Source organism: Peromyscus eremicus, chromosome 1 (assembly GCF_949786415.1).
Source record: "Peromyscus eremicus chromosome 1, PerEre_H2_v1, whole genome shotgun sequence".
Classification (NCBI taxonomy): Eukaryota; Metazoa; Chordata; class Mammalia; order Rodentia; family Cricetidae; genus Peromyscus; species Peromyscus eremicus.
Window position 1 is genome coordinate 97681469 of NC_081416.1, and position 13178 is coordinate 97694646.

The 13178-nt window shown below is 40.4% G+C and overlaps 1 protein-coding gene across 6 annotated transcripts in view; it reads right to left on the reverse strand.

Moving 5' to 3' along the window:
- Stim1 (stromal interaction molecule 1) overlaps positions 1–13178 on the reverse strand; it is a 181457-nt gene that overhangs the window by 22163 nt on the left and 146116 nt on the right. For all 6 annotated transcript variants that reach the window (XM_059269615.1, XM_059269619.1, XM_059269623.1 and 3 more), the window contains 2 exons: positions 6392–6503; positions 3766–3881 (listed from right to left, as the gene is read on the reverse strand). In XM_059269615.1, the coding sequence (XP_059125598.1) occupies positions 3766–3881; positions 6392–6503 (228 nt within the window). The remainder of the gene's footprint in view (positions 1–3765; positions 3882–6391; positions 6504–13178) is intronic.

The window sequence follows — 13178 nt, forward strand, 5'->3', positions numbered from 1 at the left end:
GCTAGAGAGATGGCACAGTATTTAAGAGCACTGGCTGCTTTTGCAGAAGACTGGGGTTCAGTTCCCAGAACTCACATTGGAGAGCTCACAACCACCTATAACTCCAGTTCTAGGGGATCCAATGCCTTTCTTCTGGCCTCTGTGTGTACCTACGATCATGTGGTGTACATATTTACATTCAGGCTCTCACACATACATATAAAACAATTTTTTCTAAGTAGTATCTTGAGATAAAATTCATATAATACAAATGAATTGTTTTAAAATGAACAATTCAGGGGCAAACAGTATATTCCCGATATATGTTTAACACCAACCCTACCTAGTTCCAAAGCAATTCTATCCTTCTAAAGTAAAACTTATTGCTCATAAATAAGTAAGAGAGGGCTGGGTGTTGTGTTATACATCTTTAATACCAGTACTCAAGAGGAGGAGACAGGGTGGATCTGTGAGTTTGAGACAAGCCTGATAAACATAGCAACCTCCAGGACAGCCAAGGCTACATAGTGAAATCCAGTCATTTTATAGGAGGAGGAAATGGAAAAGAGGCAGCAGCAGCAGAGGCAGCAGGAAGAGAAGGTGGAGGAGGAAGAGAGCTGGGAATGTATGTAGTTCAATGGAAGGACACTGCCTAGCATATGAAAATTGAACCTGAGTTCAATTCCCAGTGCCAAAATCATCATCGTCATCATAATCATCATCATCATCATCATCATCATCATCATCATCATCATCACTATTTCTTAGCTGGACAGCCTAGACAATAGAGTGATTTCAAGATCAGTCTAGGAAACTTAGTGAGACTCTATCTCAAAATAAAATTATAAAATGAGGTGGGGACACAGCTTAGTAAGGTGCCTATGTAACATGTGAAAGACCCCATTTGATCCCCAGTGCTAAGAAGGAAAGAAAAAGCTGTAATCCCCTTGGGAAGTTGAGGCAGGAGAGAGCTGTCAAGAATCCAAAACCAGCCTGAGCTGGTCCTTGTGTGGGAGGGGGTGGAGGGGTTGGAGTCCTTGCTCAGTCAAGAGACTGAGGAAGGAGAATTATCACAAGCTCAAGGCCAGCCTAGACTTCAGAGTGAGACCTTGCCTCAAAAAATTTTTTTCTCCATCCAATAAATATTTTCTTCTCATTCTCTCCCCTTTCCAGTTCCTGCCCACCACCAATATATATTTTGACTCTAGGATGTATCTACGGATTTACTTATTCTGGGTGTTTCATATAATGAAAACAATGTAACCTTCTGTAACTAACATCTTTTATTTAGTATAATGGTTATTTTATTTTATTTAATTAATTAATTTATTTGTTTATTTTAGGTATCTGCTGTGTGTATCAGCACTTCTATCTCATGGCTGCAAACACTCCATTGCATGCATACAATACAACTTGTTTATCCATTCATGAGCATTCAGGATATTTTCCCATTTGGCCTTAGACTTATGCTGTTATGAACATGTGTCTACATGTACTTGTTTGAGTACCTGTTTCAATTTTTTGGTTATATACTTATGCATGTAATTGCTGGGTTGTGGTAACTCTTATGTTTAATTTTTGATGAACCACCAGACTGTTTTTTCATAGTAACTGCATCATTTTACATTATCATCAGCAAAGTTGAAGAGTTGCAAGTTTTCCTATCTTATTTTCCATTTCTTAGAAACTATTATTAGGGGCTGGAAAGATGGCTCAGCAGTTTAAAAGCACTTGTTATGCAATCAGTAGGGCCAGAGTTTGGATCACAGCACCCACATAACAAGCTAGGCATCCCACAAACACCAGTAACTACAACTCTGAAAGATCAAACTCTTCCAGCAACTGCATGTGCACACCAGTGAACATGTGTAAACACACACACACACACACACACACACACACACACACACACACACACACGCACAAGATAAATAAGCCAACAAACTAACAAATTTTTTAAAGCCTAAAAAGAAACCAAAAAGTCCGAACTTCTTTTCTTTTACAGACAGGGTTTGATTGTATAGCCTGGCTGGCCTAGAACCTGGTAAGTAGACTACACTGGCCTCAAACTCAGAGATCTGCCTACCTTTGCCTCCTGAGTGCTAGGATTAAAGGTGTGCACCACCACACCCAGCTGAAATTACTATTATTGCTATTGTTATAGCTATGCTAGTCTAGATGGTATAAAATATTCTTAGCTTATCTCAGGAGCAGTTTTCTGACCTCTGAGCACCTTTAGTTTTAATCACACTCAGTATATAAGCTGTATGAAATGCACCTAGGAAAAAAATGTCCATGTTACAGTACCAGTCTTCCCCCCCCCCCCATTAAGGCCCCTGCTGCTGACTCTGATCATCTGGACCTAGCACCACAGAGCCAGGATTCTGGTCCATATGTTAGTTGATTTTTCCATCTAGACTATTTGCTTGCTTCACTCTGTAGTTTCTTCCTTTTGCTTTTATGAAGCAGAGTTGGGGTTTGATAAAGATATTTTAATATAGACTTCAGCACAATTGTTAAGAAAGAGGCTCTCAGAAAAAAAAGTAAAACACACCCAAGAACAGTGTTGTGGGCTTCTCAAAGAAGAGTTACGGCAAATAAGACATGCCCGAGTGTGGGTACAGGCCCTCAAGGGAGATCTGCTTTCAGTTTCTTTCCCACACACCCCAACCCTCACATACATAGGATTTCACTACACAACCCAGGTGGGCAACTACCCAAAATTCTCCTGGCTCAGCCTCCTGTGCAAGATTGGAGATGGACACCATCATGCCCTGACAGAAATTTTGGTCATTTTTCTCTCTTGACTCCATTAAAATAAGAAAAGGATGGCAAGGCTGACTATTCTCACCAATCAAAACTCCAGAGGCTGAACTATTTAATAAGTGTCTGTTGCTACATCAAAAGTCCATTTAGTCTTTCCTGGCTACCCATGTACACAGTTTTCAGCAATCAGTCCCTTCCCTCTGTAAAGCCCAGGGATGGCAGCTAACAGCTGAGTGACACTTATGTTACTTATGACACTGTGTTACTTAATTGTTTTAGCCTCCAAACCTTCTTTAGGTTGTTTCCTTCATCTACAATGTCTTCTCTTGGAAAGTCCACGAAATAAAGCTTGGCTCCCTCTGAAATACAGAGATCAGGTGCCACCTCTCCCAAATAATGTTGTCCCTAGTCTGGGACACACAAGTAAGAGTACTAATAGAGAACACTGGCTTTAGTTTGGCTGTGCAGGAGTCAAACCTAGGGCCTCATGAGTGCGTGAGCGTTCTATCACTTGAGCTACATCCCCAGCCTGGAATGATCACAGCATCCTACTAGGACAGACTATGACTGATTCATCTAGGTCTTTCTATAGGATCCAGCACAGCACTAGCAAAAAGTAAATCTTTCCTTAAAATACTTAAAGAATGAGTAGATTAAACATTTAAATAGAGTTAGACTTAAACAAGAATGTTTCATATTTCAACACCAGTGGAATAATGAAGGTGCTGTCTTGTCGGAGTGCCTAGGAGACTAGGGATTTCAGCCTAGCCACTCCCAGTGGTTTTGGGTTTCCACGGCACAGCAGTAGACCTCTACACAAGACTCACAGAGAGGAGGATGGAGAGATGGCTCAGGGGTTAAGAACACTGGTTGTTCTTCCAGAGGACCTGGGTTCAGTTCCCAGTACCTACATGGCAGCTAACAATTGTCTGTAACTACAGTTCCAAGAGATCTGACACCTTCACACCAGTGTACATAAAATAAAGTTAAATAAATTATTTAAAAAAAAAAAAGACTCACAGAGAGGAGGCCCAAAGAGCACTGTGTCCAGGGCCTTCAGCTGTAGCTTTTGCCTGTGGCTCCGATCTGTCATCTTCAGTACAGTCCCTGTCATGGTGGTGTTGGTTACAGCTAGCCTGTTAAGGGAAAAAATAGGAGTCAGGTTTGGGACAGCAAAAAATACCCTGGAAGGATTACCTATCTCCTCCAGGAACACATTCAGCTTTTGATGATTGCTCTCCTCTGTACTCTAGAACACAGAGTCTCAACAAGTGAGCTGGGTTTTTTGTTTGTTTGTTTAGTTGGTTGGGTTTTTTTTAAAAATGTATATAAGTATTTTACCTATGTGCATGTCTGCACACCAGATGCAGGTAGTACCCGCAGAGTCCAGAAGAGGGTATTCAATGCCCTGGAACTGGAGTTATAGATGGCTGGGCCACCAAGTGGGTGCTGGCAATTGAACCCAGGTCCTCTGGACAAGCAGCCAGTCTTCTTACTGCTGAGCCATCTTTCCAGCACCAATAAGTTGTCTCTTAACAGGGAGAATTTACCAAGAATTTGATCACCCTCCAGACCTACAATCTCCTAAGTGCTAATTTAAGGACTCTAAGGACTAACAGTCTGTGGCAATTCCCATATTTATTACATATTTTTATACTTCTTATTTCTTCTTTTTCCTGTTGTTGTTTTATATATGTATGATACGTGTATGAGTGTGGGCATGCATGTGCCACAGTGTGCATGTAGAAGTTTAAGAATAACTTTCAGGAGTTGATTCTCCCCTTCCACATTGTTGTAGGGGGATTTCTCTTACTTCTCCCATGAGATGTCATCCAGGCTAACTAGTCCATGAGCTTCCAAAAAATTGTCCTGTCTCCACCTCCCATTTCACTGTGAAGTGCTGGGATTACAGATATGCACCACCACACCTTGCTTTTTTTTTTTTTTTTTTCTAAAGGTTCTGGGGCTCAAACACAGATCAGGCTTATACAGCAGGAGTTTTACCAGCTGAGCATCTCACCGGTGATTTCACTTGTGCTTCTTCTTCCAGAGATTATCTGGATTATTATGTAGTAGTCCCTACCTCTCATCACATGAAAATGTACTCTCTTGTCCAGGCCACGTCAAAACATCATGTTCAAATGACTCACTGGTTCTTGGGCCTTCTAACCCACTACTTATGAACAACACTGAGTTAGTCCTATTAGCAAGTATCTGAGTAATTGCAATACAGTTTACTCCTAATAAGACTAATGTAGTTTTTATAACCTTTAACCACACTAACAATAAGACTTTATTAAAAAAAAAAAGATAATAAAATGACTGAAGAAAATTAGAGTTCATCTTTTTTCTGTTGAAACACAGAAGGTATAGAAGGAAAGTAGTATAAGACAAAAAGATGGAAGCCACATGCTTGGGTCCCCAAAAGGCATATTTAACACTATACTATTCTGTACCATTGGTTATCTTTTCTGATACACAGCTTTACTTCCTCAGCTAGAAGAAAAGCTTCTGATATCACAGTGTGTGGTTTCTACTTCTGTCTGAGCATGAAGAAGTAGTATCTACTTCCTCCTCTGAACTTGGAAGGCAATCAAGGGTACCTACAAGAGAGGTAATGAGGCACTATGAGATCTGGCTTCTGGTCCTAAGCATTCTCACTTGTTTAATTACAAGCTGCTTGGTGCCTCCCCTAAGACCTCAATTTCCTTTTGTGTACATTTTTATTTTATTTATGTCACAAGGCCTCTATGCATCCTTGGCTGTCCTGGAACTCATTATGTCAACCAGGCTGGCCTCCAACTCACAAAGATCCACCTGCTTCTGCCTCTTGGAGTATTAGGGTTAAAGATGTGCGTAACAACACCTGGTCTTCTGTGTAATTTATGTAAATTATGTAAAATGGGGTACTTTTTGAAAGCCTGGAGGTTCTTAAACTCTTCTTAAGGTCATTTTCACATTTCACAAAATGGATTTTGTATTATCATCATACTTCCTACAAGCTAATTCTCAGTGACACTAATGAGCTATCTACTTTTAAGTAATGAGAAGGAAAAAGGTACTAACACTGCCTAATAGTGTTCTGATGTTTTACATGTAACACCTCATTGAGCATTGAGTCCTCACTTGAGACTTAATAAATATCAATTCTCTTTTAAATCAGTTTTCTTTTTAACAACTATATCTATCTATCTATCTATCTACCTACCTACCTACCTACCTACCTATCTATTTATTTTGTGTGGGGGGGAGGGGAGACCATGTTATATGGTGCATGTGTGGAGATCAGAGAACAAAGGGAGTCAGTTTTCCCCTTCCATCATGTGGTCCCAGGGATTGAACCCAAGTCATATGGCTTAGAGGCAAATACTTTACCCACTGAGCATGCCTGGCATGTACTAAGCACCCACTAAATAGAAGCCATTAGTATGATTCCCAGGAGTGATAAGAATTATCAGACAGGAGAACAGATACAAAATGGCCTTCATGCTTTATAGCAAACACACAGTAGACATGAGGAGAGCAGCTGTCTACAGACTCTGTTGAGGGTGAGGCCTTACTGAACTGTCCACAGTAACCTTAAGGCAGACCCACTCCCAGCCTGTCCCCTACTCCCTCAAGAGAAAAATCCAGCCCAATTCCTAACCTTGGCATGGCATGGCCAGTAAGCTGCAACTTCCGGAAGGTCTCCTCATACTGAGGCAGCTCCACGTATGTAATCAGCCACTGTATCACTTCATCCACAGTCCAGTTGTATACTGTGGAAAGACAAGAAAAAACATTACTCCAAAATATCCCTTCTTTGTCCTTTTTTCTCCCAGTAGCTGTTTCCTTTTGAGTATGAAAGATGACAGCATTGAAGGAATTTATGATACTCTGAAGCAGTGTGCCTTGACTTATACTTGCTGCTGTGGTCACACTGACCTTAATTAACACTTACCATGTTTGTGTGTTTAACATCCCCTTGCCCATAACATCTATCCATAAGTCTGAAAGAAGTAGGCACTACATGAATCTACTTGTATGAAATTCTAATACAATAAAACTATCAATGGTTGGTTTTAGCCAGAACTGACCAGGATAGAATAAAAACCAATGTTTTGAGGGGAAAGAAACATTCTGTATCTTGATTATAGAAATGATAACATCTACCAAAATTCACCAAACTTTATATTTAAATAAATATATTAGAGAGCATAGTGCCTCATGCCTATAAATCCAGCATACAGGAAACTGAGGCAAGATGATGGTCATGAATTTCAAGCCAGTCTGGGCTAGATATTGAGTATGAAGCCTGTGTAAACTACATAGATAGACCCTATCTCAAACAAAACAAAACAAAATAAAATATCTGTATCCTCTTTATGTCTCCATAAACTTAATTTAAAAATATTTTTAAACTTGAGCATGGTGAAACACACCTATAATCCTAGCATTTGGAGATATTGAGACAGAAAGATCATGAATTCCAGACCAATCTTAGCTACATAGTGAGTTTGAGGCTACCTCTAGCTAAAAAAAAAAAAATGTTTTTTTAGATAAGGACTCACATATCCCAGGTTGGCCTTGCACTCAATATGTAGCTGAGGATGACTGTGAACTTCTGATCCTCTTCCTTGACCTCTCAAATGCTAGGATTTCAGGTCAGTACAATCACACCCAGTTTATTTGGTGTTGGGGATCAATTTCTATACCATGAGTATACTAAGTATTCTACCAATTGAGCTACATCCTAGGCCCAAAAAATGACATTTTAAGTTATAAATATTATCAGGACTGAGAACCACCCATCCAACTTGACCAAACTTTTATAATGGCCCACATAATGCCAAGATTTCTAGAAGTTTTGTTTCCAGTTGAAAAACTTAATAGCATCAGTGAAACATGAATTAAAAAATGGAGAAAGGACTGAAGAGATGGCTCAGTGGTGAGGAACACCTGTTCTTGTAGAAGTCCCAGCACCCACATGGCAGTTCACAACTGTCCATAGCTCCAGTTCTAGGATGTACAAGATACACAGATGTACATGTGAACAAAACAGTCATTGAAATAAAATAAATCTAAGGGCTGGAGAGATGGCTCATGCTGAGTTCAATTCCCAGCAGCCACATGGGCTGACAACCATCTCTAGTGGGATCTGATGCCCTCTTCTGGCATAAAGGTGTACATGCAGATTGAGCACTCATATACATAAAATAAATGAAATAAAATAAATCTAAAGAAAAATTTTTAAAAGAAATAGATGAAGAATTATAAAGTGCATAGTTGCCCAAGATGTTCAGGGTCAGGTTTGGTGAGAAGATTGGGGTATGGCTCAGTAGCAAAATATCTCCTTAGCAGATAAAAGCCCCAGGGTTCAATCCATCTATATAAGAAAATAAAACAAAAGATAGTAGGAGTTTATCTAAAATAATTCATAGGTATAGGAGTGGAAGGCACTTAATATATAATGAAGCCAGATGCCAAGAAAATGCAAAATCTAATTTGTCTAGAATACAAAACTATTAAGACAGTTATGATGGCTTGACATCCCAATACTCTGGGAAGCTGAGATAGGAGAATTACTTCAATAAGGCCAGTCATGGCTACCTGGCTTAGTAGATACCTGTAATCCCAGCACTGAGGAGGTAGAAGCAAAGAGGATGAGGAATTTAAGGTCATCACTGGCTAGACAGTAAGCTCCAGGCCAACCTTGGCTACTTGAGACTCTACCTTAAAACACCAAAATAAATAAACTTTTAAAATAAGAGTACAGAATTATGGGACACTATGGCAGAAGAAAGTTGAAGCCAAGTCATGAACAGTCTTGGCTGTCATGCTAGTTTAAGTCCACCTCAGGTTGCTCTGGTCAGCTAAGTGAGGTCCAGCCTTTTTCAAGACAGGAAGTATTAACTTCTCCACTTCTTACATCTATTTTGCACTTGATAAGAACAAGTTGGGTACTTTACACTGTTCTCTTATGTAAAGCTTCCATGCAGAATTGCACTGTCCAAGGGGCAGCCAGCAGACACCAATGGCTATTTAATTAAAATTTCTTAAAACCTGGTTAATAAATTCAACTCTTCAGTGGTACTAGCAATCCCTGAAATGTTCAATAGTTACAAGTGCTGTGGGATGGTTTGTATGTCAAATTGCTCTGATTGGTCAATAAATAAAACACTGATTGGCCAGTGGCTAGGCAGGAAGTATAGGCGGGACTAACAGAGAGGAGAAAAGAAAGAACAGAAAGGCGGAGGGAGACACTGCCAGTCGCCACCATGACAAGAAGCATGTGAAGATGCCAGTAAGCCATGAGCCACGTGGCAAGGTATAGATTTATAGAAATGGATTAATTTAAGATATAAGAACAGTTAGCAAGAAGCCTGCCACGACCATACAGTTTGTAAGCAATATAAGTCTCTGTGTTTACTTGGTTGGGTCTGAGTGGCTGTGGGACTGGCAGGTGAGAGAGATTTGTCCTGACTGTGGGCCAGGCAGGAAAACTCTAGCTACATACAAGTGATTAGTGGCTACCATGCTAGACCTCACAAATGGTACATTTCCTGTAATGTAGAAAGTTCTATTGCACAACACTGGTCAAGATAGTTTACTATAAATAAGTTTCCATTCTATATATATTTTATTTTGAATTTGTGAAAGTAAAAACAGGGGTGGGACATGGCTCAGCAGGTAAAGCACTTGCCACACAAACATGAGGACTTGAGTTGGGATCCCCAAACCCACATAAATGGCAGGTGGGCACTGAGACCCACCTGTAATCCTAGCACCTGGAAGGCAGAGACAAGGAAAAGCTGGCTAGTGAATCAGTGAACTCTGAATTTAAGTGAGAGACTTTAACTCAATACATGAAGAAGAGAGGATTAAGGAGGGCATCTAATGTCAATATCTGCTCTCCACACACACGTGAATACATGTGCATGCACCCCCACATACCCATGTGTGATGGCTAGTTTTAGGTTAACTTTACAGAAGCTAGAGTCATTTGGGAAGAGGAACCCTCAACTGAGAAAAAGTCCCCACCAGAATGGCCTGTGGGGCATTTCTGTGATTGGCGATGGATGTGGGAGGGCCTAACTCACTGTGAGTTGTAAAAAAGCAGACTGGGCAAGTCATGAGGAGCATGCCAGCAAACAGTGTTAAGCAATGTTCCTCCACAACTTATGCTTCAGTTCCTTCTTCCCTCCAGGTTCCTGCCTTGAGTTCCTACGCTAACTTCCTTTTATGATGAACTATAAACATAAGCTGAAATAAAACCTTTCCTCCCAAGTGCTTTTGGTCATGGTGTTGTATCACAGCAACAGAAACCGAAAGACAACATGCATGCCCACACACATTTAAAAACACAAATACACGTGACATGCACACACACAATACACATATATACATGCAAAAACAGAAGCAAAAAAAGCATAGTTTGGCTGATCTAGATATAAATACAGGCTCTCAACTTCAGTGACAAATACACACACACACTTTTTGTTTGTTTGTTTGTTTGTTTGTTTTTTGAGGCAGGGTTTCTCTGTGTAGCCCTGTCTGTTCTGGAACTCACTTTGTAGACCAGGCTGGCCTTGAACTCACAGAGATCCACCTGCCTCTGCCTCTCAAGTGCTGGGTTTAAAGGTGTGAGCCACCACTACCTAGCTGCCATTTGTGCTTTATAAAGAGACCCTATCTTTAAAACAAGCAAACAAAAAACTCAGATATTCCTCTGATAGAAGGCATAACCATATCTATGGTTGCTTTCTATCAATCTCACATAAACTGCAGAGGTTGGCAATTTGGAATATGTCCCTTTACTCTCCTGCTTCCACTAAAATATGACTACAAAGAAGACAACCAGAAAGACATCTTGAATGAAACAAAGTTGAAGGCAAGACTGATTCTATCTCAATGCCCTCAGAAGATGCTGGAGCTCAGGATAAAAGCTCCGAATGCTGAGTGGTTTTGAGAGTAGCTTAGACTATCAGCAGAGATATAGGAGGTGAGAGGAAAAGGTATCAGGAGAAATGAGGCAGGTATACTGGATGTGCTCCAAGACTGCTCCTAGAAGACAAGATGACACAGACTTACTCAAAGGGTATCTAGTTACTGCTGGTTAAATGTCTGGTTCCCAGTTGAGAATACACTGGGAAAAAAGAAAAATTAATTTCCAAGAGATACATTCAAACCCCAAGGTTTAAAAAGGATAATGGAGTTGGTGTTAAGAAAAATACTGAGGAAAGTATAATGAATTAGCTATTATTGCTGAAAATGAAAATATATCCTAACCCATTACCAATGTAGTCATTTACTATAGTCTGGAAGGTCTGGTAATGAAGGGATAGGAGAGTGATACACATGAGGCAGACAGACAAGTGCCAGCCTGTAAAGTACAGAAAACAACACAGTCCTGTAATTGTGCCAAGGGATCGTGGCCTCATCCAACACAAAGAAGCCTTTCTGCTTGGCATGTAGAGTAGAAGGAAGGCACCATTTTTGTTGGTAGAAAAGCCTGAGGCCAGCGGTGCTTCAAGGGCCTTTTGTCTACTAAGAAGACGCCTTAACACAAGCCTGGGCATAGATTCTTGGCATGTTCTAATCAGCACCCTCCACAGACATGGAGACAAGCAAGAGTCACTCTAGACCAGTGGTTCTCCGCCTTGAATCAGTGACATTTTGATGGGGTTATCTTTGTTGTAGGGACTGTGCTCTGCATTACTGCAGGACATTTGACAATATCTCTGGCATGTACCCACTCCATGCCATCAGCACGCTGCTGGCTGTTACAATAAGAATATCTATCTTTAGATACTGCTAAATTTGTCCCTGAAAAGGCAAAATTGCCCCCTAACTGAGAACCACTGCTCTAAATACTGTATTGAGGCAGAGGTTCTCTAAGAGGATCACTGTACCCCAAGGATGGCTTCTGACCAATCACTCCCTATACAGCTAAGCTACAGAGAAAAGAGATAATGGTTTCAGCATCATGCCAAACCTCAAAGCAATGTTTTGTTTGTTTGTTTCTAGCTCTATGTATTATTCAGTTACCCAGGCAGCAGCCCCATATAGGCAGGACTTGCCAGCATGTTGTCATCCACTGAAAGCACTGCAATATGAACAACATAAGCCATAACGAGCTGCATCCTACATGTTATCTGTAGCTCAGATAGCAACTCTGAGTTCCCACATGATCTCACTCAACAGTCTAATTGAGATACTAGGGCCTCTTATTCCTAAGATTCAAGTACCTAAAAGTTAAGTCTTGTTCTATTTTTTTCATTCCATTTTTTTTGTTGTTGTTAGTGTCTTTGTTTTGTTTGAGGTGGGATCTCATATAGGCAATGTAGGTCCTCACACTTGCTATGAAATAAAAGATGACTTTGAATTCCACTTTCTGCAATGAGAGTGATAGGATTACAGGCATGTACCACCAGGCTCAGACTGTATCCTCAATCCTCAATCCGAAAGAGAGATGGAGGGAGGGAGGGAGGGAGGAAGGGAGGAACAAAGAGGGAAGGAGGGAGGCAGTCAGGCAGACAGACAGAACAACTGACTGACTGACGACTAACTCTGGGCCAAGCTACAAGCAAGACTAGCGTATTCACTATCAATAAGAGACTACAGAATTCAGCAAGAAGGACTTATAAGAGATCAGATACAGATTACAGATGACTGGCATATCCAAACCCCAGGAGGACATTAGAGCATGAGACTGTATCCTAAAATCATACACCTCACCAAACCTGTCCATGTGGTCTCTAGAATATCAAAGAAGCTATCAATAGGCAAAATGATGAACAATGCTACCCAGAACAAGAAAAGGCCAAACTCTAGAGGTCTTCTAACAACTCTCAAAAGAGATATACTTGCAGAGCTATTGGGAGAATCGTGTTCCAATAGATGGTCCCAACCCATGTACATATATAGCAGCAAAAAAATGGACTTAGGTTATTAAAACAAACAAACATGACATTGGAAAATTGAGTGTTGGGAGGGACAGGGGAGCTTGGGAGGAGGACTAGATGAGATCATATTTCATTGTATGCATATATAAAATTCTCAAAAATAGAAAAGTTTTAAAAGAGAGAGAGCATCTATAAGACACTAATTGTCATCTCCAATCTTTTTCTTTATTTTGGGGTATGTTCAGTTGCTTGGTTGAATTTATTTTTTGAGACAAGAGTAACATGGAGCTTGTACTATCTTCAAATTTACTATGTAGCCAAGGTTGGCCTTGAACTCCTGACCCTCCAGTCTCCATCTCCTAAGTGCTGGGATTACAGGCTTGGCCCTGAAGGAGTTGTATTATAAAATATATAATACAAATTTGAAGCTAAAGACCTTAATTTCCATCTTATCTGCCATGGACTAACTGGGATAAATCAATTAATTGATATGAGCTTCAATTTCTCTTTCTGCAAAATATTCATTGTCACTCAATAAACATTTATTTA